The sequence below is a fragment of the Megalobrama amblycephala genome, linkage group LG23 (genome assembly GCF_018812025.1).
Source record: "Megalobrama amblycephala isolate DHTTF-2021 linkage group LG23, ASM1881202v1, whole genome shotgun sequence".
NCBI classification, from domain to species: Eukaryota; Metazoa; Chordata; class Actinopteri; order Cypriniformes; family Xenocyprididae; genus Megalobrama; species Megalobrama amblycephala.
Window position 1 is genome coordinate 5828689 of NC_063066.1, and position 27995 is coordinate 5856683.

The window sequence follows — 27995 nt, forward strand, 5'->3', positions numbered from 1 at the left end:
GTAGACTTAGACTGTTAGGGTTCGGTAGTTTGAACATATACTTGCAAAGTTAATGGGAAGCATCAAAATAAAATGTTAACAGATATTAGACAGTCTACTAATACTCTAATGACTGCTAGTTCATATGTAGTTGCAAACTTTTTGTTAGTGGATTGTCTAAAGTGGACCATTGAAATAAAATGTTGCAGTGTATTTTGTTGCAAGTGTTTTTCGATTTAACAAAGGAGGGGGATTTTCATTGTTGAAGCTCAAGAAAGCAGCAGACTGACACTATTATTTGGCACCTGCAGTAGATTCCTCAAGACTGACGTTGCTCTTTCCCATGTGATTGACACATGCAGAAGATAAACCACCCAATTACGTAATTTCAATGCACACAAAAGCCCATTTTATTATTATACTGAGCTCCAGAGTTTATGAAGGTAATTCCCAAACCTGAAATCCAAATATTAACATCCAAACAACACAACATTCATTTTGTTTTATGTCGAATGGAAGTTTCAGGTTGACTTTCACAGTTCATCTGACATTTAAAGGCCTATATTTCTTATTAGGATTAATATTTTTTGGTTGCTGGGTTCCCTGAATGTTTTGACTACGGGCTTTGGAAGAAATCCGCTTTCCAAAGAACACAAAGCTCCTAGACCTAAACTGGGACATGTTTGTTCAAATACTAATCTGTACAAAGCAGACTTTTACTTTCCCCCTGCACAGTAAGAAGTAAGGCTGAGAGAAGGTATACGAAACAGTAGACGTTGGATTCAGGCTACACACCTGCACAGGTTAAACAAAACAGTCACGGAAAAGAAATCCTTTGAATTGACAAACATGACACCTGATCCATGGATCATCAGTCAGTCTGACTAAATGGGCTCTTGTAGACCGCTCCACCTGAAAAACGACATGTCAGTAACGTGATGCCTTACTTATATAATGCGTGTCTCCAGTATGGGACTGATGCAGGACTGAAGAGGATGCTCAGATACACCTGCTCCATCATACATTAGTTACAACAGTTAGACTGAACTGTAGAAGAGATTTTAGACTAAAACTAAGTGAAAACGACAAGTGGAGACAACACAAACACAAACGAGCGGATCAGGGGCATTTATGAGAGGAGCCTTTAGCCCTGCAGACCTGTCTGATCCACAGCACCGGGAGGCAAGATGCCAGTCCAGATACCGGATGACACCGACTTCTTATCTTTCCGAGATCAATGTGAAAGTCAGGATGGCTGGGTCGCCCGTTATAATAAAGGAGGAGTGACGGTGTGGTGTCGAGATGAGGAGTGCAAAACTGTGCAGAAACTCAAGGCAAGTTCGCTGCAATGCGGATCAATTGACGCACATAATCCCGAGACTAGTTTGTTGACACTCTTTTCTTTCAGTCCACACTGGCTTCCGCGTCTAAAATGCGACATATTTCTAGAATGTTTTGCGATATTATGCTACATATCATCAGTGACTTTGTATAGTAATTGTCTGTATATGATAAAAAAAAAAAAACGTCGCTTTATCTTTGGCTCAGTGAACACAACCTTTATTCGGATATATTCCCTGTTTAAGAACGCAGTGTAATGAGGTAGCTAGGCTATGGCAAGCTGTTTTAACATGTATTCTTTAGAAATAACTAGTATATATTTTATGTTACTTTTACTTTTTAAATTAGCCCTACTATTAAATATCTATTCAGTTAGTCACTAGTAGGTCTAATTATTTATTAAATACCATTACAAAACGGATAGTTCCGGCCCTTGATTCTGATTGGTTGAGGCGCGTTCGAAGACGTAAAATTCCCCAAAACATACACCGCATTACATAAGTATTGATGCGCCACTGTGTGCTTCTGTTGCTGCTTCTGTTTTAGCAACGTAAATATATGTTTGTTCTCAATTGATTTTGTTCATTAAAGCATTATGTAGAAGAGTATCGCGAGAGAGATATCGAGTGACCGAGTGTATTACCTGCATTCAGATTTAGCATTTTCCGTCAGGTCAGTCCTATGTTCATAATAAAAACTCTGTTTGAATGTCCGCTGTGATCTTGTCCTTTTAACATTTAAAGGTGCCCTAGAATCAAAAATTGAATTTACCTTGGCATAGTTGAATAACAAGAGTTCAGTACATTGAAATGACATACAGTTAGTCTCAAACACCATTGTTTCCTCCTTCTTATGTAAATCTCATTTGTTTAAAAGACCTCAGGCGAATCTCAACATAACACCGACTGTTACGTAACAGTCGGGATCATTAATATGTACACCCCCAATATTTGCATATGCCAGCCCATGTTCAAGGCATTAGACAAGGGCAGCCAGTATTAACGTCTGGATCTGTGCACAGCTGAATCATCAGACTAGGTAAGCAAGCTAGGACAACAGCGAAAAATGGCAGATGGAGCAATAATAACTGACATGATCCATAATATCATGATATTTTTTGTGATATTTGTAAACTCTCTTTCTAAATGTTTCGTTAGCATGTTGCTAATGTACTGTTAAATGTGGTTAAAGTTACCATTGTTTCTTACTGTATTCACGGAGACAAGAGAGCAATCGCTATTTTCATTTTTAAACACTTGCAGTCTGTATAATTCATAAACACAACTTCATTCTTTATAAATCTCTCCAATAGAGTGTAATGTTAGCTTTAGCCACAGAGCATAGGCTCAAACTCATTCAGAATCAAATGTAAACATCCAAATAAATACTGTACTCACATGATCCGACGCATGCATGCAGTATGCATGACGAACATCTTGTAAAGATCCATTTGAGGGTTATATTAGCTGTGTGAACTTTGTAAATGCACTGTATTATAGTCGAGAGCTCGGAGGGCAGGGAGCGTGAGATTTAAAGGGGGCCGCAGCCTGAATCGGTGCATAGTTAATGATGCCCAAAAATAGGCAGTTAAAAAAATTAATTAAAAAAAATCTATGGGGTATTTTGAGCTGAAACTTCACAGACACATTCAGGGGACACCTTAGACTTATATTACATCTTGTAAAAACTGGTTCTAGGGCACCTTTAATGGGTTTTCCCGTGCCCTGCTGACACTGACAGCGCTAGTCAATGCATTTGTCATTTGCGTCTTGTTTCGTGTTCACAACAAGTTTTGATATAAAAGTCTTTGCGACTAAGTGACTCGCTCATAAAAACAATCTTTGCCGCCATCTAATGGCGTAATAAATGTAACTTCTGTTGCTGTTCATGGTCAGGGACTATTTTTTTTTCCAGCGGAAGGAAGCCTTTTAATGATTTTTCTTCATGAAAGTTGCATTGATACACTTTTTTTTTTTTGCTTTAAAATTTGTATTGTGTGGTAACCGTTTTATAAAAGCAATAAGCCCCGTGAAGCCGTGGTTTATAGTGAATTTATAACAGCTAAGTGACATTGTTAGGCACGTCGTGAAGCGGAGTTTTCACAGGACTTATTGCTTTAGTTATTACTTGGTTACTAGTCACAAAATGCAAATGTTTGCTATTGAATTCAAACAGGATCTGTGGTTCAGATTCACTTCCAACTATTATTCAGCTGTTTCTGGTACCAGTGTCACTTCAGCTTCAGTATTCAGCTATTCAGTAGGCCTACTTATTCATTAGTTATAACTATTCTGATATTTGGCTATATGTTTCAGCAACTGAATAGTCTTATTTTGTACATATTATTTATGAGTTCCTAGAGTGCACTCCATTTTTAATCTTGCTAATAAGATTATATGATAAATAAGTACTAGTAGTAAAACTAAAAAAGGATACTAGTAACTTTAGAAACAGTATTAACTTAGAAATATACACTACTAGTCAATCTAATGCATAGTAAAACTGGAATAGATCAGATGACAAGCTAGAAACCAGTTATTATGTTCCAAAACAACTAATCTGGATTTTCCAATAGGGTTTTTATTGAAAAGATAATGCTTGATTGGCTTAAGCACATTAGGAAGCATTTTACTGCAACCACATTGTTATGTATCTAACAACAACCATTCAATATTAATATAGTATAGTAATAGGTTTGTCTTAAACTGTTAAAAGTGGTAACCCGAAATTGCTATCTTAAAGAGTGATTTGTAACTGATTTAAAAATTAGTTTTGCTGGTATAAATTAATGAATAAAGGTTGGTTCAGTGATGTTAAATAGTAGGATTTTTTCATTTAGATAAAATCCAGTTAATGCAGATTCATTTTTAGGTTACCCCTTTTTTCATTGTAGAGCACATGCACCTGTATTATAAAGACCTGTTTAATTATGCAAATGCAGTAATATTAGGAATTCATACAATGCAATCTAATAATACAATCAAAAACAGTGGGTATATAAAGGTAAAAAATACTAATATGTACACTACTGTTCAAGTTTGGGGTCAGAAATTACTTTTGAAAGAAGTTAATACATTTATTCAGCAATGAACAGATTTCTATTTCAAATAAATGCGGTTATTTTGAACTTTCTATTCATCAAAGAATAAAAAAAGCAGCACACTGTTTCAACACTGATAATAATAAGAAATGTTTCTTGAGCAGCTAATCAGCCAATTAGAATGATTTCTGAAGGATCATGTGACACTGAAGACTGGAGATGCTAGCTTTGCATCACAGGAATATATTACATTTTAAAATATATTACAACTGTAAATAAGTATAATAATATTTCACAATGTTACTGTTTTTATTGAATTTGATCAAATAAATGGCGAGCATGAGAAAATTCTTTCAAAATATTACAAAATTATTACCATCCCCAAACTTTTGAATGATAGTGTATATTAAATTACTATTTAGGCCTAATAGTTTTTTTGTTGCTGTAAATGAGCTAGTTTTTTTAATCAAATATCTACTTCAGCCTGCACCATATGGTGCATGATGTGGTTCAGTTTGGGGGGTATACAAACGTATACAAAAATTCTGCATGTGAACCAAAGACTTAAATATACATTGCAGTATATCAACGTGTGCTGTGCAAAAAAACACAGACATTGTGTATAAACTACAGTATATCTTATAAGCTCCTGAACAGCAGACTCCAGACCCGTTTCAGAGAAAATCTTAGAGAAACAAACAGAGATATGGTTATGGGCCATTTGCCCAGGGGAAACTCAGCGTACAGTGAAGCAGGCCAGGCCTGACTGCTTCATGATCCACAGTCTCTGAGATGAAAGACTGGTCTCTCAGGGACAGACTGCACCCATGAGATGTGCTGAAAAATTAAGAGCGGAAAACTGTGGTAACAGCAGGCTCAGATGAGGAAACCTGAGCCCCTCCTGCTGTCTTATACCAGAGTTTAGCCTTTTTTTCTGTGCTTTTTTGTGTAAAAGCACTTCTGTTGACCTCTCTGACAATGGCTAAAAGCTGTCCCGATGTGAGGACCTATACACGAGGGCCGTTTCAGCAACGTTTCAGGCAGGTGTGGGGAAATTATTCAGACCCGTTACGGTTGCAAAAATGAAAGGAGATGACAGACGTTCTTTAATAATTCACGCAGCTCGCCGGGGCACTGATGTGTTCTTTTCATGAATAATTGAGCTTTGTAGGCTTTGACGACATTCCATTCATAGAGACTAAATAAAACTTGTTCCAAGGAGCCCAATGGAAATGAGGAGGGACTGATCAAGCCGGGGTTGTAGGGGGTTGGGAATAAATTATTAAATGATGCCAGGGTAGAGTTGATTGAGTTACACGGTGACTTGCGTCGCAGAGACATGCAATATCTGATCACATTGCATTTGATGTATTCATGCTTACCTGACCCTCCTCCCAACCCAGGCTGAGTTAAAGGATAAGGTAGCTACAGTATACCTGGAAAAAAACAAGCCACATGTAAGCTTGAAATACAAATGCAGGCCAACACATTCGCAGTATCTCTCGCTCTACTGAAGATCCTTTTATACTCACTGTTTGCTGTGTCAACTTCTACTCTTTGTGACCTGACATGGCTGAGTCATGCAGAAAGCAGGGCTTTTAAAGATAAGGAAATGAATAGATCTATGTATAAACGGTAGCTGGCCTTTGTCAGCACAGTGAAATGCTTTCATTTTTCATCTGCCCGGCAACAGAATGCATTGAAAATCTGTCAGCGCTTTATCACGGCAGCACCAGAGGGAAAACTACAGAACAAACTTTGTGAACTTTGTATTCAACTGCAATGGAAAAGTTCTTAAGATTTGAAAGAGTCAATGAGACGATGTCTGTTTTTCCTCTTAGATGAGAATCGTGTGCAAGGACGTGACGGCAGAGACTCTCTACGACGTCTTGCACGACACAAGCTACCGGAAAAAATGGGACACCAACATGATCGACACTTTCGATATTGGAAGACTGACAGTTAATGCAGATGTAGGATATTATTCCTGTGAGTGAACTAAGCACCAATACACTTGAATTATTATTATTAAGCCTATGTTTGTGCTTACCAGGAGTAAAAAGTTAGACTGCAAAGATGAAAATCATTGGGTTGTTTATGGTTGAATGATTGTTATGCAGTGCTGTGCATGAATATCAGCTAAAGAGACATGGCTAAGAGTAATTTAAGGCGAGACACCCCAGATGAATAGGGTAAAAAAATGTACTTTTACTTCCCTAACTGATTGATTACATTAAAAATTGCAAACATTTTTTTGTATTACAAGTTTTCTAAAATGTTATGTTTAAATATGCAAATGAGGCACTATCTAATTAAATATGCACTAATTTGCATATATTTTTAGAACAAAAATCTGAATATTGGATGATGTCAGGTTCAAAATTCTCACTTAATTTTTTGGACATATTAAATTCAAAGGTTTTTACAGAGGGAATTTTGGATATCTTTTTTTTACCACTCCATAAATCAGAAAATCAACAGCCAGAAAAAAAAAATCACCATTTTTTTAAAGAATAAAATGTATAAAATCAGGCAAATTATATATCAACAAATCCCTCTTTAAAAACCTTCAGAATATAGATGGGAATAAAACTGTAAAGTTTTGAGAAAACAACCTTTAAAGATATGTACTGTAATTTAAATTTATAGGCGCAAATAGATACAGCGCTATAAAACATACACTTAAAAGTGTTTTTTGGATGTTTTCTTTCCACCAGTCTGGAAAAACACTTTATGTAAAGCCAAAAAGTGCAAAATCTCAAAATTGACAGGTGCATGAAAAAACAGTGTTTTTGCCTGTAGTGTCTCCCCTTAAAGCAATAATACAAGAGGAATCAAATAGCAAAAGAGCAATGAAAGAGTATTATAAGACATACTGCAATTCTACTACCATACAAAATCATTAAGAAAACAAGCAGAAAATTCTGTTTTAAGTTATTTTGTGAGAACATAAAGCTTAAAAACTACAGTGTTAGACTTATTAGGGCTTTTTACACTTGAAATAGTTAACCCTGTGTCATTCTAAACCCCGGGTAAACTGAATTCAGGTTATCTTTATTCACGTTTCACACTGCCCATAATATACCCGGGGTTAACAGATAATTCTGGGCTGCAGTTTCACATTGCACATTGCACATTTCTAATCCCCGGCTTAAAGTCTTTATTTGAATATGTTAGTGTTTTACTGACTGAACAAATGCAGCATGTGACCTGTTTACATAAAGGCTTCTAGCATTCTCATATTACACATTGCTGCCTGTAATATCAAGGTTTTCTGAGTGAACTTTTTGAACTATAAAGTTAAGAATGAAACGGTCTCTTCTTAACTCCAATTGTTGCGTTTCCATCGCCGTTTGACATTTTTCCTATCGTACGTCTGCCCAAAGCACATGATTATAAGGCACGCGATTGGTTGGCGGTTGCTAAGCATCTAGTTGTAACATTCTAACACTGAATCGTTTCACACTGTACAAGTTTGGCACCGCAAAAGCGGTTTCATAACCCTGGGTAAAATGCGGTGCTAACCCCGCATCTAAATTACAAGTGTGAAACGTTACTTTACCCGGGGTTAAAACCGGTTTTTAGAACGACAATAAGTGCATGCAGTGTGAAAAGCCCATAATTATTATGCATTGGTTCAATTTTACCTTCTTGTCTTTTCATGGTTTAACCGGACTCTAAATCCTATCCTTGTTTATTTACAGGGAAATGTCCGAGTCCATTGAAGAACAGAGACTTTGTCACCATGCGGTCATGGCTTCCTCTTGGCAATGATTATCTCATAATCAACTACTCTGTCAAACACCCGGTATGTCTGTGTTTGGTCTGGATTGTTAGGTCTGTAGAAGCTCTGATTTTAGTAAACATTTTGGCACAGGCAACAATATAGTCCAGCACAGTATGTCAGTTGGTATGTAGGTCAGCCTTCCAGGTCTTGAGTCACTTGAAACAGAAGAGGCCAGATCAGTGACAAAAGTCTGACAGAGGTATCAAGCACACTGTCGGGTGACCGAATCCCTTTGTTGTAATGAATAATTACATGTCTAGATAGCGTCAACAGGCTTGTGTCTTCCTTTATTTTCTCTATGTAAAATCTTGCACAAGATGTTGATTTCTTGCTTTTAAATCTGAAATATATCGGTTTATTATACGGCTCTCTTCATGCTAATAGCATGCTAATATTGGCCATGACCATGCTGTATATCCTTTCATCCAGGTAACTGAAACCATTGTTTCTCACAAACATATTCTGGTGCTATCTTATGTCTCAGTTATCAATCTGCTGTCAAACTGACCTCTAAGGATTTCATTATTAATAGGCCTACTAACTGCAGTGTTGTTGTCTTATTGCTAGATTGCTTGATTGTTTTCAAAGCCTGGAATACACTACACAAATCTGAACAGATCACTATTTGCTGAGTAGACTTTGTAAATGTTTATACAGAGAAAAGGCCCATTCACACCAGTTCTAAAAATCGTTCTAAATATAAAATAATAGCAGAGTCCACACCACGACTATAATTTTTATGACTCAGAGAAACGATATTGTTGGAATCACTTTCTAATTAATTTTTTCCAGCTGATGAATGATAAAAACATTGAGAGCCAATCAGAATCCATCCCGCTTTAAAGAGCTCTAGCATTTATGCTGCCTTCACATGCTCTCGGAATTATTGTAAATACGAGTTTCCTAGGTTACAAATTGTACATGAACGCTCTTCCCATTTCGAAATTTGAATATGATGAGCTCGTAATCATGACTTCAGAGGTGGGAATTATCAAATTTCCGATAGCATGTGAAGGCAGCATTAAAGCAGCAGAGTTGCATTTTTGTTGTCTGTCGCTTTAAATGCTCAAACTCCAGTGGATCCTGTTTGCCCATGATTGTTTTTTACGGAGCAAAAAAATTTTTTTTTTCTTGCATGTTTTTGACATGCAAAAAGTTAATTCCCTCGATTTACTAATTCGTGTGCACGATTTACTGTTTCGTTCCCTCGATTTATAAATCATGTGCATGATTTATAAATCGAGGGAACGAAATAGTAAATCAAACGCACATTTTAGTAAATCGAGGGAACGAAATAATAAATCGTCCACACGATTTAGCCTACTATTTTTTTCCAGCATGTCTTGTCCGGGGCTCCGTAGTTTTTATCGCTCATCAGCTGGAAAAAATTGTTCTGAAAGTGATTCCAACCATGTCGTTTAACTGTACTTATTTATTTATCTGGTGCATAGTAGGGGTTGCACAGACTAGTCGATTAGTCTACTTTATTAGTATACTTCATTTGACTCATACGCATACACGGGCGTTCGACGCATGCACAGTTTTGAGCAATCTCTTGCCATGAGTTACAACCCATGTAAACATCTTTGTATTCTTTCATGCTAGAGTTGTACAAATGAGGGTACTTTCTAACCCCTTCGCACAATCTCTCGTCTATGTAGGCCTCTGTTGTCGCTGTAGCTTGCATGTGTTCCGCTCTGTTCTGTTTATGTAGTTTTTCTTTGTCTACTTTGTGAATCAACGGGCATGGTTGCCACCTTGTGGATAAACTAATTACTGCAAAAAAATTAAATGTGCATGTGCAACCTGCGCATACATGTACGCGCGGTTAAAAAAATCTGGTGGAGCGTGTACAGTACAATCACACTTTTCTGATGACGAAATAGAGGCCTATAGAGGGCGCAACAGGATAAGAAATCTTTGAAGTCCACTTTTATGCTCCGTTTCCAGCAGTTAAAATGACAAATAAATGCATACTCCGAGAGCGCTCCACAAGATATACTTGATTATACCATCTGGATTCTCAATATTGATCGGTGGAATGCACGTTTTAAACAGCTTATTGTACACGTTATTGTATACAGAAGAGGATTAGGGCCAAGCAATAATAAAAAAATAAAACCATCTCGAGATTAAAGTTGTTAAATTTCAAGAAAAAACTCGTTAAATTTCGTGAAAAAAGTTGAGATAAAATGTTGAGAATAAACTCGTTAAATTACAAGAAAAAAAACTTAAATTTCGAAAAAAAAGTCGAGATAAAATGTTGAGAATAAACTCATTAAATTATGACAAAAAAATCGTTAAATTTCAAGAAAAAAGTCGAGATAAAATGTTGAGAATAAACATTAAATTACGAGAAAAAAGTTGTTAAATTACGAGAACAAATTCGTTAAATTATGAGAAAAATGTAGTTAAATTTCGAGAAAAAAGTCGAGATAAAATGTTGAGAATAAACTTGTTAAATTACGAGAAAAAACTTGTTAAATTTCAAGAAAAAAGTCGAAATAAAATGTTGAGAATAAACATTAAATTATGAGAAAAAAGCAATTAAATTACGAGAACAAATTAATTAAATTACGAGAAAAATGTCGTTAAATTTCGAGAAAAAAGTCGAGATAAAATGTTGAGAATAAACTCATTAAATTCTGAGAAAAAACTCGTTAAATTTCGAGAAAAAAGTCGAGATAAAATGTTGAGAATAAACTCATTAAATTATTAGAAAAAAGTCGTTAAATTACGAGAACAAATTCGTTAAATTATGAGAAAAATGTCATTAAATTTCGAGAAAAAAGTCGAGATAAAATGTTGAGAATAAACTCATTAAATTATGAGAAAAAAATCATTAAATTACGAGAACAAATTCGTTAAATTATGAGAAAAATGTCATTAAATTTCGAGAAAAAAGTCGAGATAAAATGTTGAGAATAAACTCGTTAAATTACGAGAAAAAACTTGTTAAATTTCAAGAAAAAAGTCGAGATAAAATGTTGAGAATAAAGTCATTAAATTATGAGTTTATTTTCAACATTTTATCTCAACTTTTTTCTCGAAATTTAACGAGTTTTTTCTCATAATTTAACGAATTTGTTCTCGTAATTTAACAACTTTTTTCTCGTAATTTAATGACTTTATTCTCAACATTTTATTTCGACTTTTTTCTCGAAATTTAGCGAGTTTTTTCTCGAAATTTAACAACTTTAATCTCGAGATGGTTTTAATTTTTTATTATTGCTTGGCCCTAATCCTCTTCCGTAATTGTATGTTATCGTACACGACTCAACTTTAATCACATAAATGTCGACTTACAAACATCTGAAGTTGTTCAACCCCTAGTGCGTAGTCATATAATAAGCTTCACCTCTCAGGATCTATATGGGTATGGGTTATGGGTAGGGTTAGGGTGTGGTTGGACATTCTAGCTCCACCTATTACTCCCAAATTACATCCAGAGAGGGGGAGCTGGACTTCATGCTCCACCCATGGCTCTGCGGTGATCAGCCTCTCCTTTATTTTGCAGTAATGACAGCCCTGTTAAAAAAACCCAGCATGTGCTAGTTAGGTATGTTTTGAAGCATGGCAGCTGGTTTGAGCTGGTTTATGCTGGACATTAGTTGGTCATGATCTGGTTTAAGATGGTCCTGAGCTGGAGCTAGTTGCTTATGACCAGCTTAAACCAGCTCATGACCAACTAAGGACCAGCATAAATCAGCTGCCATGCTTCAAATCATACTTAACCAGTATATGCTGTTTTTTTCAAAAGTGAGACTACTTAATGTCTGTTTAGGTCAAATAATGGTCAGACTGTATGTATATTTTATCCATCTTTACAAATTTAAACATTCACTCATTCCCATGAAACTAAACTCTCATTGTTGCTATTTTTTCAGGAATACCCACCAAAGAAGGATTATGTCAGAGCCGTGTCTTTACTCACAGGGTACTTGATCCAATCCAATGGAGCAAACTGCTGTACTCTTTATTACTTGACGCAGGTGGATCCACGAGGTGAACATTTCTAGTTCAGTATCATTTACAGAAAAAATAAATAAATAAAGGTTTCACTTTTAAACGTTAGTACGCTGGAGTCACAGTGTCAGATCGCCCCTTCTTTTGGTGGAAAAGTACACCATGAACATGTGTGTTTACTTGACACTTACACTGTTTACACTTTCAGGCCTGTAGAGTTGTTGCCGTACACAAGAACGCCACATCATTTTAAAGAGAAGTGCAGTTTCATCAAGATGTTTTCTTAACGTGCACAAAATGCAGGTGTTTAGATTGAAAGCATTTCATGGTTTAAATGTATGTAATATCTAGAAGTCATCTCCATTTTCTTCTGCATTCAAGTAAGCTCTTGTGCTGTACAGAGTGGGGAGGCAGGAAGCCTTTGAAACTCCTGCGTTACACATATTTTATGAATTTGCTGATGTCATCTTTTCCATGCTGCTCTGAGCGATGGTTTTGATTATTAATGTCTTCCGTTGCTGTGATGCACCAGCTGTTTGTGACCTGTGGGAGAGACACTTAGATTCAGTTTGTTGCAGTTTTACAGTAGACTCTAGAGTCAGAGAGACAAAATTACAGTGTAAACAATGTCTATGATTTTCCCCCCCAGCATTGCTGCTGTGTATTTAGGATACACAAAATGCATTCAGGGGTGCACATTTTTTTCTTTTTTTTTGTACAATAATGGTGATATTTGTTCTCTGTGCATATATTGTTTTAAAATTTTATCTTGATTTCTTTTCAGGATCTTTACCCAAGTGGGTAGTGAACAGAGTCTCACAGTTTGTGGCACCAAAGGTAAGAGCTAAGCGCATCGAAAAATAATTAGATTTTTCTTTTCTCACACACATGTTCGTTTTTGTGAATTGTGGGGACATTCCATAGGCGTAATGGTTTTTATACTGTACAAACTGTATTTTCTATTGCCCTATCCCTAAACCTACCCATCACGGAAAACTGTGCACACTTTTACTTTCTCACAAAAACTCATTCTGTATGATTTATAAGCCTTTTGAAAAGTGGGGAGATGGGGTAATGTCCTCTTAAGTCACCTCGATTTGTAATACCTATACCCATGTCATTATACACATTTGTGTCCTGATATGTCACAAAAACATGCGCGCACACACACACACACACACACACACACACACACACACACACACACACACACACACACACACACACACACACACACACACACACACACACATTTATTTAAAGGGATAGTTCACCCAAAAATGAAAATTCTGTCATCATTTGCTCCCTCAAATTGTTCCAAACCTGTATGAGTTTCTCTCTTCTGCTAAGATATTTTGAAGAATATGGGTAACAAAAGGGGTGAGTAAATGATGACAGAATTGTCATTTTTGGGTTAACATGAATATATTTTCAAATATAGTTATTCCTGTGAGTTCAAGTTACTGCACTGATTATTGTTTGCAACTCTCAACAGTCAAGCTCATGTTGTCAAGAACAAATTTCAGTTTTCCTCTGCTGCCATCTGGTGGTTAGAATTGTGCACATCATACAAGATGTTTTGTAATAGCCACATAATGTTATGTTTACAGTTTTTTCAAATTGCTTACACACAGTTTTTGAAACTATGGCTCCATTTCTCAAAACTCTACACACAAAACCCTTTTAAAAATGGTATTTTTGCGTAGTAACTTTACACACAGACATAAAATGATTAGCCACATACATGCCAAAATACACACAGTTGTGAAAAATTTAAAACACTACTATCTTGTGTCTTTGCTTGTTCAGTGTAGCACTCATACGTACAGTACATGCATATGCACAAATACACTGTATACAGTATGTATGCACAACTAATGAATTTACACAGTTATGGAACTGAACTAAATCAATACTGAACTGACTTGAGCTGAAAAATGACACTATATTTGTTAGAGCTGCTTTACAGCAGAATTTGAATTTGTTACTATTGTAAAGCTGCTGTGAAACAATCTATATTGTATAAAGCGCTTTAGAAATACAGTTGACTTTCTGACTTGGCTTGCATACACTGAAAGCCAAATCAGAAAGTTAACTTTATATATATATATATATATATATATATATATATATATATATATATATACGGAGCCCCTAAAGGGACATGGTGGTAGAAAAAAAAATGGGAAGGAAGGAAATTTTACTTGGTGGTGGAAAAAAAATTTGGGATGGGAGGAATTTTTTTTTTTTTTCAAATCTTTTGCGTTCCCTCGCAAAGATTGCGTTCCTCGCAAAGATCGCAAAGATGTTTTGCGTTCCCTCGCAAAGATTGCGTTCCCTCGCAAAGATATTTTGCGTTCCCTCGCAAAGATGTTTTGCGTTCCCTCGCAAAGATTGCGTTCCTTCGCAAAGATGTTTTGCGTTCCCTCGCAAAGATTTTTGCGTTCCCTCGCAAAGATATTTTGCGTTCCCTCGCAAAGATGTTTTGCGTTCCCTCGCAAAGTTATAATCGTTCCCTTGCTGTGAGCTCAGACAAACACTTCCTCTTTAATGTCCCGCTGGCTGGCAGTAGTGTTTTAGTTAGTAACATACGTTAATAATGCACACAAATAATGCGCGGCTCATAGAGTTTGAACTTGTTGGACTCAAAAATGAATGCAGTCAGTGCTTATGTCAAGCAGTTCGGTTGGTAATATATTCACAGATTCGAGCTTCCCGGATTAATAACTCGTGAGCTAAACGTTGTTAAAACACAAATGCAGCTACTTCCAATCATAGTAGCCTAGACAACAAGCTACAACAACCCAATTTTCCTCAAATGTGTTTTATAATAAATTGGTCTCTATGAGCAGGCGGCGGAGATACACGCCTGAAGGGACCGTCTGAAAAGTGCAAAACCCGAAACCCTTTTGCTCATTTTATATTACGAAAAATACTCAATAACTTCACTGTAACATACTGTACTGGCACCAAATTCAGTTCATACATCACTGCTCTCCTGCTGGTTATAGGTACTACAACACTTAGTTTGGCAAGTAGCACTTAAAGGCCTTCTTTACACAAATGATGTTGGTACACAGCTTACATACAACAGCTTTTGCATGATAATGGCTTACTGGATTTGATGGCATTACAATTTATTTAATATTTTTACTAATAACAGTTAAGTTATTATTATATTTTTTTATTTAATAATTAATAATCATAAACGTTATGCATTTTTTTTTTTTTTTTTTATCAAACTAAGTGTTGGGTTTTGCACTTTTCAGACGGTCCCTTCAGGCGTGTATCTCCGCCGCCTGCTCATAGAGACCAATTTATTATAAAACCATTTGACGAAAATGGGTTGTTGTACTGTTGTCAGGTTACTATGATTGGAAGTAGCTTCATTTTTTTTTAACAACGTTTAGTCCAGTTACAATCCGGGAAGCTCGAATCTGTGAATATATTGCCAACTGAACTGCTTGACATGAGCTGCATTTCTTCATTTTTGAGTCCAACAAGTTCAAACTCTATGAGCCGCGCATTATTTGTGTGCATTATTAACGTATGTTACTAACTGAAACACTACTGCCAGCCAGCGGGACATTAAAGAGGAAGTGTTTGTCCGAGTTCACAGCAAGGGAACGATTATAACTTTGCGAGGGAACGCAAACATCTTTGCGTGGGAGCAAAACATCTTTGGAGGGACGCAATCTTTGCGAGGGAACGCAAAACATTTGAAAAAAAAAATTCGAGGGAACGCAATCTTTGCGAGGGAACATCTTTGCGAGGGAACAAATTTTTTCCACCAAATTTTTTCCACCACCACGTAAAATTTCCTTCCTTCCCTTTTTTTTTTCTACCACCATGTCCCTTTAGGGGCTCCGTATATATAAGATGTTTAATGTTTTTAAAAGAAGTTTTGTCTACTCACCAAGGCTGCATTTATTTAATTGAAAATACAGTAAAAACAGTAATATTGTGAAATATTATTAAAATTTAAAATATTTTAAAATGTAATTTATTCTTGTGATGGCAAAGCTGAATTTTCAGCATCATTACTCCAGTCTTCAGTGTCACATGATCCTTCAGAAATCATTCTAATATGATGATTTGCTGCTCAAGAAACATTTATTGTACAAAATATTTGTGTACAATTTTTTTTTTCAGGATTCTTTGATGAATAGAAAGTTCAAAAGAACAGTGTTTATCTGAAATCTAATCTTTTGTAACATTATAAATGTCTTTACTGCCACTTTTGATTGATTTAATGCATCCTTGCTGAATAAAAGTATTCATTTCTTTAATTTCTTTTCAAAAAAATAAAACAAAAAATTCTTTCTGTCCCCAAACTTTTGAACGGTAGTGTAAAATGCTACAAAAGCTTTGTATTTCAGATAAATGCTGTTCTTTTGAACTTTCTATTCATCAAATAATCCTGAAAAAAAATTACACAACTGTTTTCAACACTGATAATAATAATAAATGTTTGATGGTAAATGGTCTGAAGATTCAGTGATGAGTTAATGGTTTCATTGGGTGGGCCTCAAGTAACACTTGTAGTGTGTAAGCAATTTGAACTGTAAAAATAAAAGAACACATAAAATGCATGGTTCAGATCATTCAACGTCTTTCCCCACAGGCCATGAAAAAGATTTACAAAGCCTGCCTGAAGTACCCAGAGTGGAAGCGGAAACACGACCCTAATCTGAAGCCGTGGAGATACCCGGAGCAGAACACTCTGCCCTGCATCAGCGTAGCTGACCTGACGGTGCAGAGAGCAGATTCACTGGAGAACATCGATGAGAGCAGTGTGAGTGAGGAGAAGGCCCAGCGCCACAGTGATGATGATGAGACCTAAGAGAGCAATGTTTTGTGTGCATGTGAAAGTGAGTGTGCATCGTTCTCGGTTGAGGATGGTTCCCTTACACTCATTCTGTAAATCATACACTCCCTTCTTTGGATTGAACAACATAACAATATAGTGTTTTGCAGAGATTTAAAGACCTCCATTCTATGTCCACACACTGAAGAAGGGTCTGGTTGTATTAGACATGTTTAACTGATACTTTTTATAGTGTATGATGAACTCATTTAGTGTAAAATGTCTTACACAGTATCAATAAGTACTCTGGAAGCAGTCCCCCTCAGTTGAAATCACATTTGGGGGTTGCAAATAGTGTTGCGAATCAAATTGCACTCCGGGGGCACCACAATACGACCGAAAGGGCACTCTACTATTAGCAATTAAAGGGGCGGGGGCTTGATTCTACTGTTAAATGTTCTTTAGATTATGAAAATGTTCTTCACACACTTAAGAAAAAACTGGTTCTTTTAAGAACTGTTTAATGGAAGGTTCTTTGAGGAACCCAAAAAGGGCTAATCTATGGCATCACTGTGAAACCCCCTTTTTGGCACCTTTATTTTTAAGTGTATGGAGCACGACTCATTCTGTCAAAACACAACGTATAAAACACCACCTTCCAGCCCCATGTTCTGAGGTGAAGATTTCCTGTGTGATGTTGCAGATAGCAAGGACTTCCTTAAAACCCTCTAGTGTTGTACAGTCATTTTAGGCCGAAAAAAAAAAAAAAAAAATTTAAATTTAATTATTTTTTTTGGGGATTTGTTTCGAAATAGCTAAATGGTCGTAAAAAAAATATAATAACACTTGTGTTGTTTGCTGTCAAAAATGACCGCCTTTGGAAGTTAATGAGAAATAAGGCAAAACAAAGAGCATTTTTTTTTGTGTGTACAATTTACAAATCATCCACGATGCAGAAAAAAAGTGCACAGCAATGAAGAGGTGACACTTAAAAATATCAAGAGTGCAAAACAGACACACCTACCCCCACCACAGACACACATATATAAACTGGTGTGACTAACACAAAGCAAGTTTTTGCAAATGAGTACAAATAAAATCAATAATTTAGCCACAGTGCAGTAGAAACACAGACACCAAAGAAGGGGTTACACTCTAAAACATCGAGAGTACAAAACAGACACACACACAACACACAACACACTAATATACACACACAAATGATCTGGTGTGTCTGTAATAATATGGCAAAATTGAACCAGAAGACTCAAATAAGAGGTTGAAATCAGGTTGATTAACCTTCATTTTTGTTAAATTTTTTGTTGAATTTTGATGTTATGTGTAACAAAGTGTCCTTCTCTGTGTTAAAATTAATGCAAAAACTGACACTTTTCAAACACACACACAAAAAACTATAAATCTTTACAAAAAGTTGCTTTGAGATTGTCTAAATATATATCCAAATCCACAACTTAATAAAAATAAGTATTTATGTCTAAAAACAACTTTAGCTTTTATATATAGAGATATTAGTCTGGGTAAACCCAGCCTGATCTGCCGGCGATTTGATTTCGCTCGGCAACTCAGTCTGGAAACCTGTGCATTCATTTCTGCTGCGCTGTTACACTTTTGCGGGAACCAATCACAGACTGGCTTATCCACCTTGCTCGCTATTGGCGGGTATAACACGATGACGATAGAGAAGCGACGGCAAGCAGCTTTCAAACTCTATCTGATCTACCCGTCTCTCGCACGACCGTCACTCCAAAATAACAATGCACAATCACAGTGACGCCGATTGTGTTAAGTATTTACCTTATCTGAGAGAAATGTAGCAGAGCGTTGATCCGACAGTCTCTTCATAGGAAGATTACAAACGGCGATTGATGACACACGATGATTCTCTGCTGTTATTTTGGTGGTTTGCTTCACAATGTGAGTACAGGACTCTTTTACTTCAGTGCCCCTTGATGGTAGACAGTATTTTTATTATTTGCTCTATATGTTTCGTCTCCCTGCTTCTTGAATCTCGCGCCGCCTGAGCTGACTGGAATTCTTTTTGGTTGTCATGACAATGACGTAGTTTAGGGCGGCTATATTCCGCGTTCATTTACACTGAACCAGAACACTATCAGAGTCGCCTTTTAAACTCTCGACGATGCTGAATGACTTCTTTAGTTAGCAAACAGATTGCTCGAGTGGGTGTAAATACCGATCACTTTCATGTTTTTTTGCACAACCTGCAAAAATCGCTCGATGCCATTGCTGCTTCTGCAAACCGCGGATCAATGCTACACACCAATACAAACTAACTCTGCGTCTCAATCAGCTCCCTAGTTCCCTAGGTCGTGAATCAGTATATCATGAAAGTGAATGTGGCTGATTCCCTGATCAGTGCCCTGACTACTGAACTAGGGCTGATTGAGACACACGGTAAACCTGTCTGGAGTTTTCGCATCGCTCTGCAAAGTACGTCACCCGGATCGTTGATCTGATTGGTTGAAGGACTATCCAATTGCGTGACTAATGCTCGTTGATCACGCCTCTTGTGCAGCAGGAAATACATAGCAAACTCCCCAGACCAGTGTTCAATTTTAAATTGAGCTTGGTCTGGTGATAGCCAGACTATAGAGATATAGCAATCTAGTGGTTAAACCATGGCATTATAGATGTTTTTCTTTTTTACTCCCACCAGATGGCACCAATCTGCCTTCAAAAATTGGATTTTGAAGGCACTGTCTCTATTTTAACATAAAATACTGCTTAAATTGAAAAGTAATAAAACAATAGAAAAATTGTATTATTAAGAAATATTATTGAACAAAAACATATTGCATTGATTTTACTGATAATTAAAAAAGTTACATTTCAGGTCTTTGGTGACTTTTGACCGCGAACAACATAAGTGTGACCCCCAAATGAACAATACCAGAGGATTAAACTTTCCTTAAAGTGATGAAAATCTGCCTTGAAGAGACCTCAGGGGCTGCAGAAATCAGTTCTGTTTAATACATTTGAATCTCTCTGTGTGTGCTTTTGACTCAGTGGCATTTTTCTCAATGTATTGTCTTAAGAATAAAAAGTTTGTATTTATAAAACTAGTTTTTTTGGAATTATTTATTTGTATAAACACTACTTAAAAAAATTACTCAGCTCTTGTATCTAAAAAAAGCTGTACATATTGAAGGAAATTGTATAGTATAGATGACCATTTAGCCATTCACTTTTATATATCTCAGCTTTAAAAATGTATTTGTAGAAATGCTTTCCTCCTCCTCCTTTTTTTTTTTTTTTTTTTTTTTTGGCAATGAGGAAAGTTTATTCAAAACGATATCCTTTTTCTTTATCCATAAATGTACAGCTGGGGACCACTCCTCAAAACCTCTATTGTCTCAGACACTTCCTGCTTCCCATTTGAAACAGTTCCTGCCTACATCAATCAGATCGGCTGTAGAGGAGAAAAGGAAACTTCATAAGTGAACCCTCCGGCTTTCTCTCACAACAAAGTCCTATTGCTTTTGCTGCACAGATCAAGCCTTTCTTCACAACATCTTCATTTTAAACCTAAACACACCCTATTGTGAACTTTCCATGACGTCACTAATATATGACAGTATGACCATATATATATAGGGGAGAGTGGGGTAAGATGAGCCATTTTTTACTTATGTGGTCCTCAAGATAAGGGAAAATGAGGCAGAAGTAAAATGAAAGTATTTAAAGTAATTTCAGGATGTTTCCTATCATTATAAATGATCAGAATACATCTATGACAAAGGGTTCTAAAAATATAGTTTCCTATTAAAAAAGTGTTCCTTTGGCTCAATTTACCCCAGGTTAGGGGTAAGTTGAGCCGAGTCAGTAGGTGGGTGTAAACTGACCATCTTACTGAATCTGAATCAAACCCATGTGAAATTTTAAAGATAATATACCTATTTTAAAAACTAATTTAATAATCAAATTTCCTTTTATAAATATTTCATATTACATATTTCTTTTTTTAAAGTTAATTTAAACAACATAAAACCATCCAAATGAAGTTGAAATTTCAGTATGTTTAATTGTTTGCATTTCTGAAACAATATGTTGAACACTAAAGTTGTAACTTTCCCATAAACAGATTAAACAGAGAGTTTGTTGAGTAAAATTAAATAAAAGCTAAATAAGAATGAATAAATGTCACTGAAACTAATAAATATTTTAGTCAAAAAGTTCTTGATATGGTAGTTTTTCTGCAATGCCGACCATGTTAGACCATTAGAGACTAAGATATATATGATTAAACATCATCTGGTTCGTATCAAAGAAGGATTTGGTGTACTTGTACACTGTTCCTATCAAATAAACTCAAAAATAAAGATAAACTAAACCAGTTGCGCAATATTATATTGAAATGATACCAGTTTATACTCTAGATTTAACTTAAATTCAATGCCTTATAGTGGGGTAAGATAAAACACTGGCTCAATTTACCCCACAGCATTTGGCTCATTTGCCCCATAGCTGAAAAGCTAGCTAGCTTACCAATTCAGGCTAATATTTAGCTAAATGACTTTTATACGTTGCTAAATCACCAATATGCATCATATATATATTTAGACCTGGACAAATTTGCTTTGATGAAACAGCCATTACATCTGTGATGTTAAAATTTGACTTTGGCTATATATATATATTCTTTATTTAGAAACTTTAGAAACAAATACGTTTGATTAAAGGGTTAGTTCATACAAAAATTAAAATAATGTCATGTTGTTCCACACCCGTAAGACCTTCGTTCATCTTCGGAACACAGATTAAGATATTTTGATTAAATCTGATGGCTCAGTGAGGCCTGCATTCACAGCAATGCCATTTAAAATCTCAAGATCCATAAAGCTACTAAAAACAAAGTTTGAACTAATCGTTATATACTTGCACTAGCATATTGTATATGACAATTTAGTTCAAACTTTGACCTGTGGAGGGCAGTAATACACTTAGCAGTGTCTACACTGCCGGAATTCAAATAGAGAAGAAGAAGAGAGCTAGTTCAAGATGAGCATTTATGGTTAAAACGTATATACTTTTTAATTTTTTTTTAGAAAATGAGTGAAGGTTTCTCTAGATAAGACCCTTATTTCTCGTCTGGGATCATGTAGAACGCTTTGAATCTGCAATGAAACTGTAATTTTGACCTTCAACCGTTTGGTGTCCTATAAGGAGAATAATCCTGGAATGTTTTCATCAAAAACTTTAAAATGCATAAAATTAAAATTTTTTTAGACAGTGATCGATGGTTTCTCTAGATAAGACCCTTATTTCTCATCTGGGATCACGTAGAACGCTTTGAAGCTGCAGTGAAACTGTAATTTTAACCTTCAACCGTTTGGAGGCCATTGAAGTCCACTATAAGGAGAAAAATCCTGGAATGTTTTCATCAAAAACCTTCATTTCTTTTCGACTGAAGAAAGAAAGACATGAACATTTTGTATGACATGGGGTGAGTAAATTATCAGGAAAATTTAATTTGAAAGTGAACTAATCCTTTGAAACTGTTCATGTGAGTTCAGTGTTTTTACCGTAATATTATAAAGCGACAAAAATATTTTTTGTGCGCCAAAAAGACTAAATAACGACTTTACGAATCGAATCAGTGATTCGGATCACCTATCAAATGGCTAAACTGCTGAAATCACGTGACTTGAATCACTGATTCGATTCGTAAAGCTCAGAAGCAGTGTTTTGAAATCGGCCCATCACTTTATTGTTGAAAAGTCTTTTTTTTTTTTTTTTTTTGGTGCACAAAAAGTATTCTCGTCACTTTATAATATTAAGATAGAACCACTGAACTCACATGAACTGATTTAAATATGTTTTGAGTACTTTTATGGATCTTGAGAGAGGAAATGGCATCGGATTTAATCAAAATATCTTAATTTGTGTTTCGAAGATGAATGAAGGTCTTACGGGTGTAAAACGACATGAGGGTGAGTAATAAATGACATAACCGAATGAAGATCGGTTAAACTGTCGCTGTCCCTTTAAGAGCTCAGTAGTTCTCAGCAGCGCTGTGCACTGGCTGAATCTCCGGCATAACAAACACAACTATCAACAGCTCAACACTCAAACTTCCTCCAGCACATCTCACATTACTGGAGTTTAAAACGCTCCGAATGAACAAAACGCGATATCGCGGGAATATGTGACGAGAATTAATTAAGGTAAGGTGTCATTTAAAATCCTTTTACATTCAAACTAATACAGGCTGTCAGATAGCGGGCACTTTGATTCATATCTCAAGGCTGTCCAGTGTGTAAAGTGTGTACATTAACACAAACATTTATTATTACAACTTGTTTTCATAGTACAGATCTCGAAGCTTTGGTGGTCCGAAATTATCCCAGATCTTGTAACGAAGGTAAACGGGCTGCAAAGTAAAGGTTATTTTTTAGTTAAGGTCGTGAGTTTAACTATTACCCAGCAGTGTTGACTGTTCAGACGGAATTGCATTGATTCTCATGCCAGTGAATTGTCCTGCACTGTAATGCAAGATTGGCTCTGTAGGGAGTTGCTCACTGAGGAATCCGATACCCAGAGGCTTTACACTCCCTCAATGTCCAGTTTAGTATAAACTGATTTAGAAACACCCAGAGCTAATTTGCCAGTTCCTTACAGACACAACAACTGTGGGAGACTCCAGGGAATTTGCAAGAATAACATGCCATTTTGAAGGCTACTGCAGAAAACATTTTCATTCTGCAAGCATATATGCCTGATGTGGAGAAGCTCTACCACATGAATCCCCCACTTTTTGGGTGAAAATCATTACTTTTAAAGTAGAAGTGTGTACTTTTAAAATGCTTATTGTACCCCTGTATATTATGCCATATGTTTAACTGAGCAGATTCCCAAATGCAGATTAAGTTCTCATGGACGAGTGTATTAATTGTGATAAATCTCTTGTTGCATAATCTGACCTGTATTTCCCTCAGTGCTCTTCATTGACACTTGGAGGATGGGAGATATTTCCAGATCTAGCAGAGTTGTAATCTTTGAAATGTCCAGTGTAAAGGTTCTAGATGTGATTTTTAATTTCAAGTGTACAATCTAATCCAGTGTTTTTATTTTGTACGACTGTTCTTGAAATATTGCAGACATTCAGTTTATCTGATTTTTTATTTTTATTTTTTAGAGGGTTGTAATAACAGAAAAAAACTCTTTTGCCATGTATAATATAATATAACATAATATAATATAACATAACATAATGTAGCATAATATAATACCGGTATAATATAATATAATATAATATAATATAATATAATATAAAATAATATAATATAATATAATATAATATAACATAACATAACATAACATAATATAATATAATATAACATAACATAACATAACATAACATAACATAACATAACATAATATGACATGACATGACATGACATGACATGACATGACATGACATAATATAATATAATATAATATAACATAATATAACATAATGTAACATAATATAATATAACATAACATAATATAACATAATATAATATAACATAACATATCATAATGTAACATAATATAATATAACATAACATAATGTAACATAATATAATATAACATAACATAACATAACGTAACATAACGTAATATAATATAATATAATATAAAACTACATAATGTAACATAATATAATATTTCTATAAAATATAAATATTTATTATTAAATATATTCAAAAGTTTGGGGTTGGAAAGATTTTTAATGATTTTTAAAGTAAAATCAGTAATATTGTGGAGTATTATAAAATTTGAAATAACAGTATTCTATCTGAATATATTTTATAATGTAATTTATTCCTGCGATCAAAGCTGAATTTTCAGCATCATTACTCCAGTCTTCAGTGTCACAAATGCCAAATATACTTCAATATAGGCACTGGATTTTAAAGAAATATAATAAATAAATAAACATAGATACATAAAACAACAGGAAGCTTTTAATGAATGTTTTCGCTTACGTTTTTATGTATGCATGCAGTGGCATGCTACAATATTTGTGTTTTTGTTTCAAAAAATTCCTGCCGCGGATTTGAGATGACAGAACACACGTTGGAAATTCTGTACATTTACATGCAACAGGAAGTGAACACATTAGCCAATAAATGGCACAGGCAGACAAAATGATCTGATAGGACTTAAATGTGAAAATCTGTGAAATCTTGCCGCAGTGTGGTTTCAATCCAGTTAGGGAACTGAGATCTCGATATGTGTTTGAACAAGGCTCCAGCACGTTAATACACAAGTGTGTTCTGTCATCTCATCTACGCGGCCTCCACCAGTTGTGAACAATGACGTATTGTGTCACACAATAGTGCTTCACTGTTATTTATACACACCCCCCAGCACACTGCATCCCAAAAGCCTCCTTGATTCCTGCGTTTCACAAATTGCTTTTGACTCTACAGCTTCCACTAATTGTTCGTTCTGGAAGCCCAGGGATGTTTGAGTAGGATATGAGAGGGAAAGATGTTTGGAGATGTTTTTCTCCTTTGGCTCCATCACAACCCATAGAGCAGTGCAATCAACAGATCGCAAAGCATGTTTTTTCATTAATGAAAATAAAAACAACAACAAATGATCATGCAATATAATGAGAGCAAACAACAAAAATAAAAATAAAAACAAAATGACTTATTTAATCCTCTGGTGCTCTTCGCATGTTGGTCAAAAATTATCATTTTTTATTTATTTTAATGAAAAAAATATTTTAGTTTGATAATGTTTTTTTTATAATATTTTGTATTTTTATGGGATTTTATAAATTATATTTACGCTGTAGTTATAATCCATTTATGCACTTTTTGAGCATTGTCATAAATTTTGATTGCTTTAGAGCACAGACTTAATTTTGATCCCTTTTCAAAGACAACACTTGACAAATTATTTCTGAAGTGAAAAAAGTTAACTTGAAAAAGGTTACAGAATTTATTGTTTATTGTTATGAAAAATGCACAAAAATACTATTTTCAATTTTTATGTAAAATACATATTTTCAAAAACACATTTTACTCTAAACCTGCAAGAAAATCAAAGCCATAAATCTAAACAAGCTGTGTTCCAAATTTGAGCTTGATATCTCAAAAAATGATCTTTCAGTAAGATTTTGTTTGGCTGAAGTACCAAAAGTTTTCACTAGATGAAATTCGTCTCCCATTTATTTCCATTTTTTGACCGCAAGGAGCACAAGTGTGACTATTTTTTTCAGGACCATTTAACCTTTTCGAATCATGTCCATGATTGTTTTTGTGTTCACATAGCAAATGCCAATTCCATTCCAATAAAGTAAAAAAAATCTAAAAATCTAAATTTTTCAGGTCAAAAATGACTGAAGAGCACCAGAACGTTAACTGCATTCTCAATGCAGTCTCAATTACACTAGATGAGGCTTTATTAGATTTATGTGTTTGTCTGCCTGTGCCATTTATTGGTTGATGTGCTAATGTGTACACTTCCTGTTGCATGTACTGCCTAGATGTACAGAATCTCCAAAGTGGTGCCGTTTGAATCTCTGGATACTATGAAACACCATTTGAAATGCAAATAGTATTTTCCTGCTGATAAAGGTTGCTGTTCAGATAGCAACCTAAGATCATTTAGGGCTCGTTCTGTCAGAGAAATGTTTTCTCCATCCATTAAGTTCTGGGAAACTAGTTCATTCCATTCCATTATGGTTTGAGATTATGTTGTTTTTCCAATGAACTTCCTATTAATCGAGTGGGTGGAACTGAAACACAGTTTTTAGGTTGTTCCCAAACGGCGTATAGTACTGTATGAGTTGCCATCACCGGTGTTGGCATTAGTAAGACTTATAAATAAATACAAATGGGAAGACATGCATGAACAACATAAGTAATTCTAAATTCAACACATGTTTTGCTTGAGATTTTTGGGAGACCCGCCAAAATGTCTACAGACATAAAAATCTAGGTTGCGAAAATACCAGCTTAAGAGAGCTTAAAGGGTTAGTTCAACCAAAAATGTCATTAATTACTGAACAAACTCTGATAAATATCCTTTTATAATCCTTAATAATTAATTAATACTATAATCCTTATAGTATTGATAAAGTGTGTATGTGTCCTATTGGTGTCCTTTTTTTACACCTTTGAAATGTTGTTAATCTGTGAAATGCATGCAAAAAACTTCATGCGAAGGGACAATTTACTCACTTAATTACAAGAAAAACATGAATCATCACTTCTGGCTTCATTTGGTAATACTGAAAGAGTACAGGAACTGTGTATGACCACAAAGCCATTTGTCTCATTGAAATGAGTGGCTCTTTTAACGTGTAAACTCAGTGTGATTGTTGCTATCCCTGTGACCATGACCGGCATGTCAAGGACACAGTGTGTAGATTCTGTGAAAGCTCTTTCTAGGTTTGAGGTGTTCTGCCTCATTCAAGACGATTTCTTTTGAGACCAGCCTGGACTCATTGTTTATATCCGATATTAGTATGTAACATTTACAGACACAAAACATCATTTTTTTGTATGTTTGGATTGATGCTGAAATGTACAATATATAGACGTATTGACAAAATCCAAAACTTAAACATTGTTATGTTTTTGCAGCTATGGAGACATATTTATAAATCTTTTATATCATAAATATAATTGTATAGTTACATTTATAGATCAGATTTTATATCCCTACAGCCAAACCGAAACATAACCACTTTTATAGAGTATACAAATTATAAAATGTTAAAAATGAATCCCACTCCTAACTCTAAACCTAACCCTAACAATTTCTTAAAAAAATATACAGTATAAAGAAAAAATATGCTCAAGACAAGTGTAATCATATTCATTTATTTATTGCAAAAATGTCTTCATAAAGCAGTATTAAAGTAGTCCAAATAACAATGAGCTGCATTTCCAATACTGTCTGTAAATAATAGTTTTGTGCGATGCATGAATTTAAGTTAAAGGGGTGGTTGATTATGATTTCACTTTTTTAACTTTAGTTAGTGTGTAATGTTGCTGTTTGAGCATAAACAACATCTGCAAAGTTACGACACT

General features: G+C 35.2%; 2 protein-coding genes across 4 annotated transcripts in view; both read left to right on the top strand.

Annotated features, from left to right (window-relative positions):
• Positions 1–752: 752 nt before the first annotated feature.
• stard15 (StAR-related lipid transfer (START) domain containing 15) lies at positions 753–18576 on the top strand. Its single transcript, XM_048177031.1, has 6 exons — positions 753–1313; positions 6202–6349; positions 8065–8168; positions 12035–12152; positions 12898–12950; positions 16738–18576. Exons 1-6 carry the CDS (start codon positions 1167–1169, stop codon positions 16954–16956), a joined length of 789 nt encoding a protein of 262 aa, XP_048032988.1. The 5' UTR covers positions 753–1166; the 3' UTR covers positions 16957–18576.
• Positions 18577–22954: 4378 nt separating this feature from the next.
• Positions 22955–27995, top strand: part of arap3 (ArfGAP with RhoGAP domain, ankyrin repeat and PH domain 3) — a 50819-nt gene continuing 45778 nt past the window's right edge. For all 3 annotated transcript variants that reach the window (XM_048176389.1, XM_048176388.1, XM_048176390.1), the window contains exon 1: positions 22955–23123. The gene's annotated coding sequence lies outside the window, so the exon portion shown is untranslated. The remainder of the gene's footprint in view (positions 23124–27995) is intronic.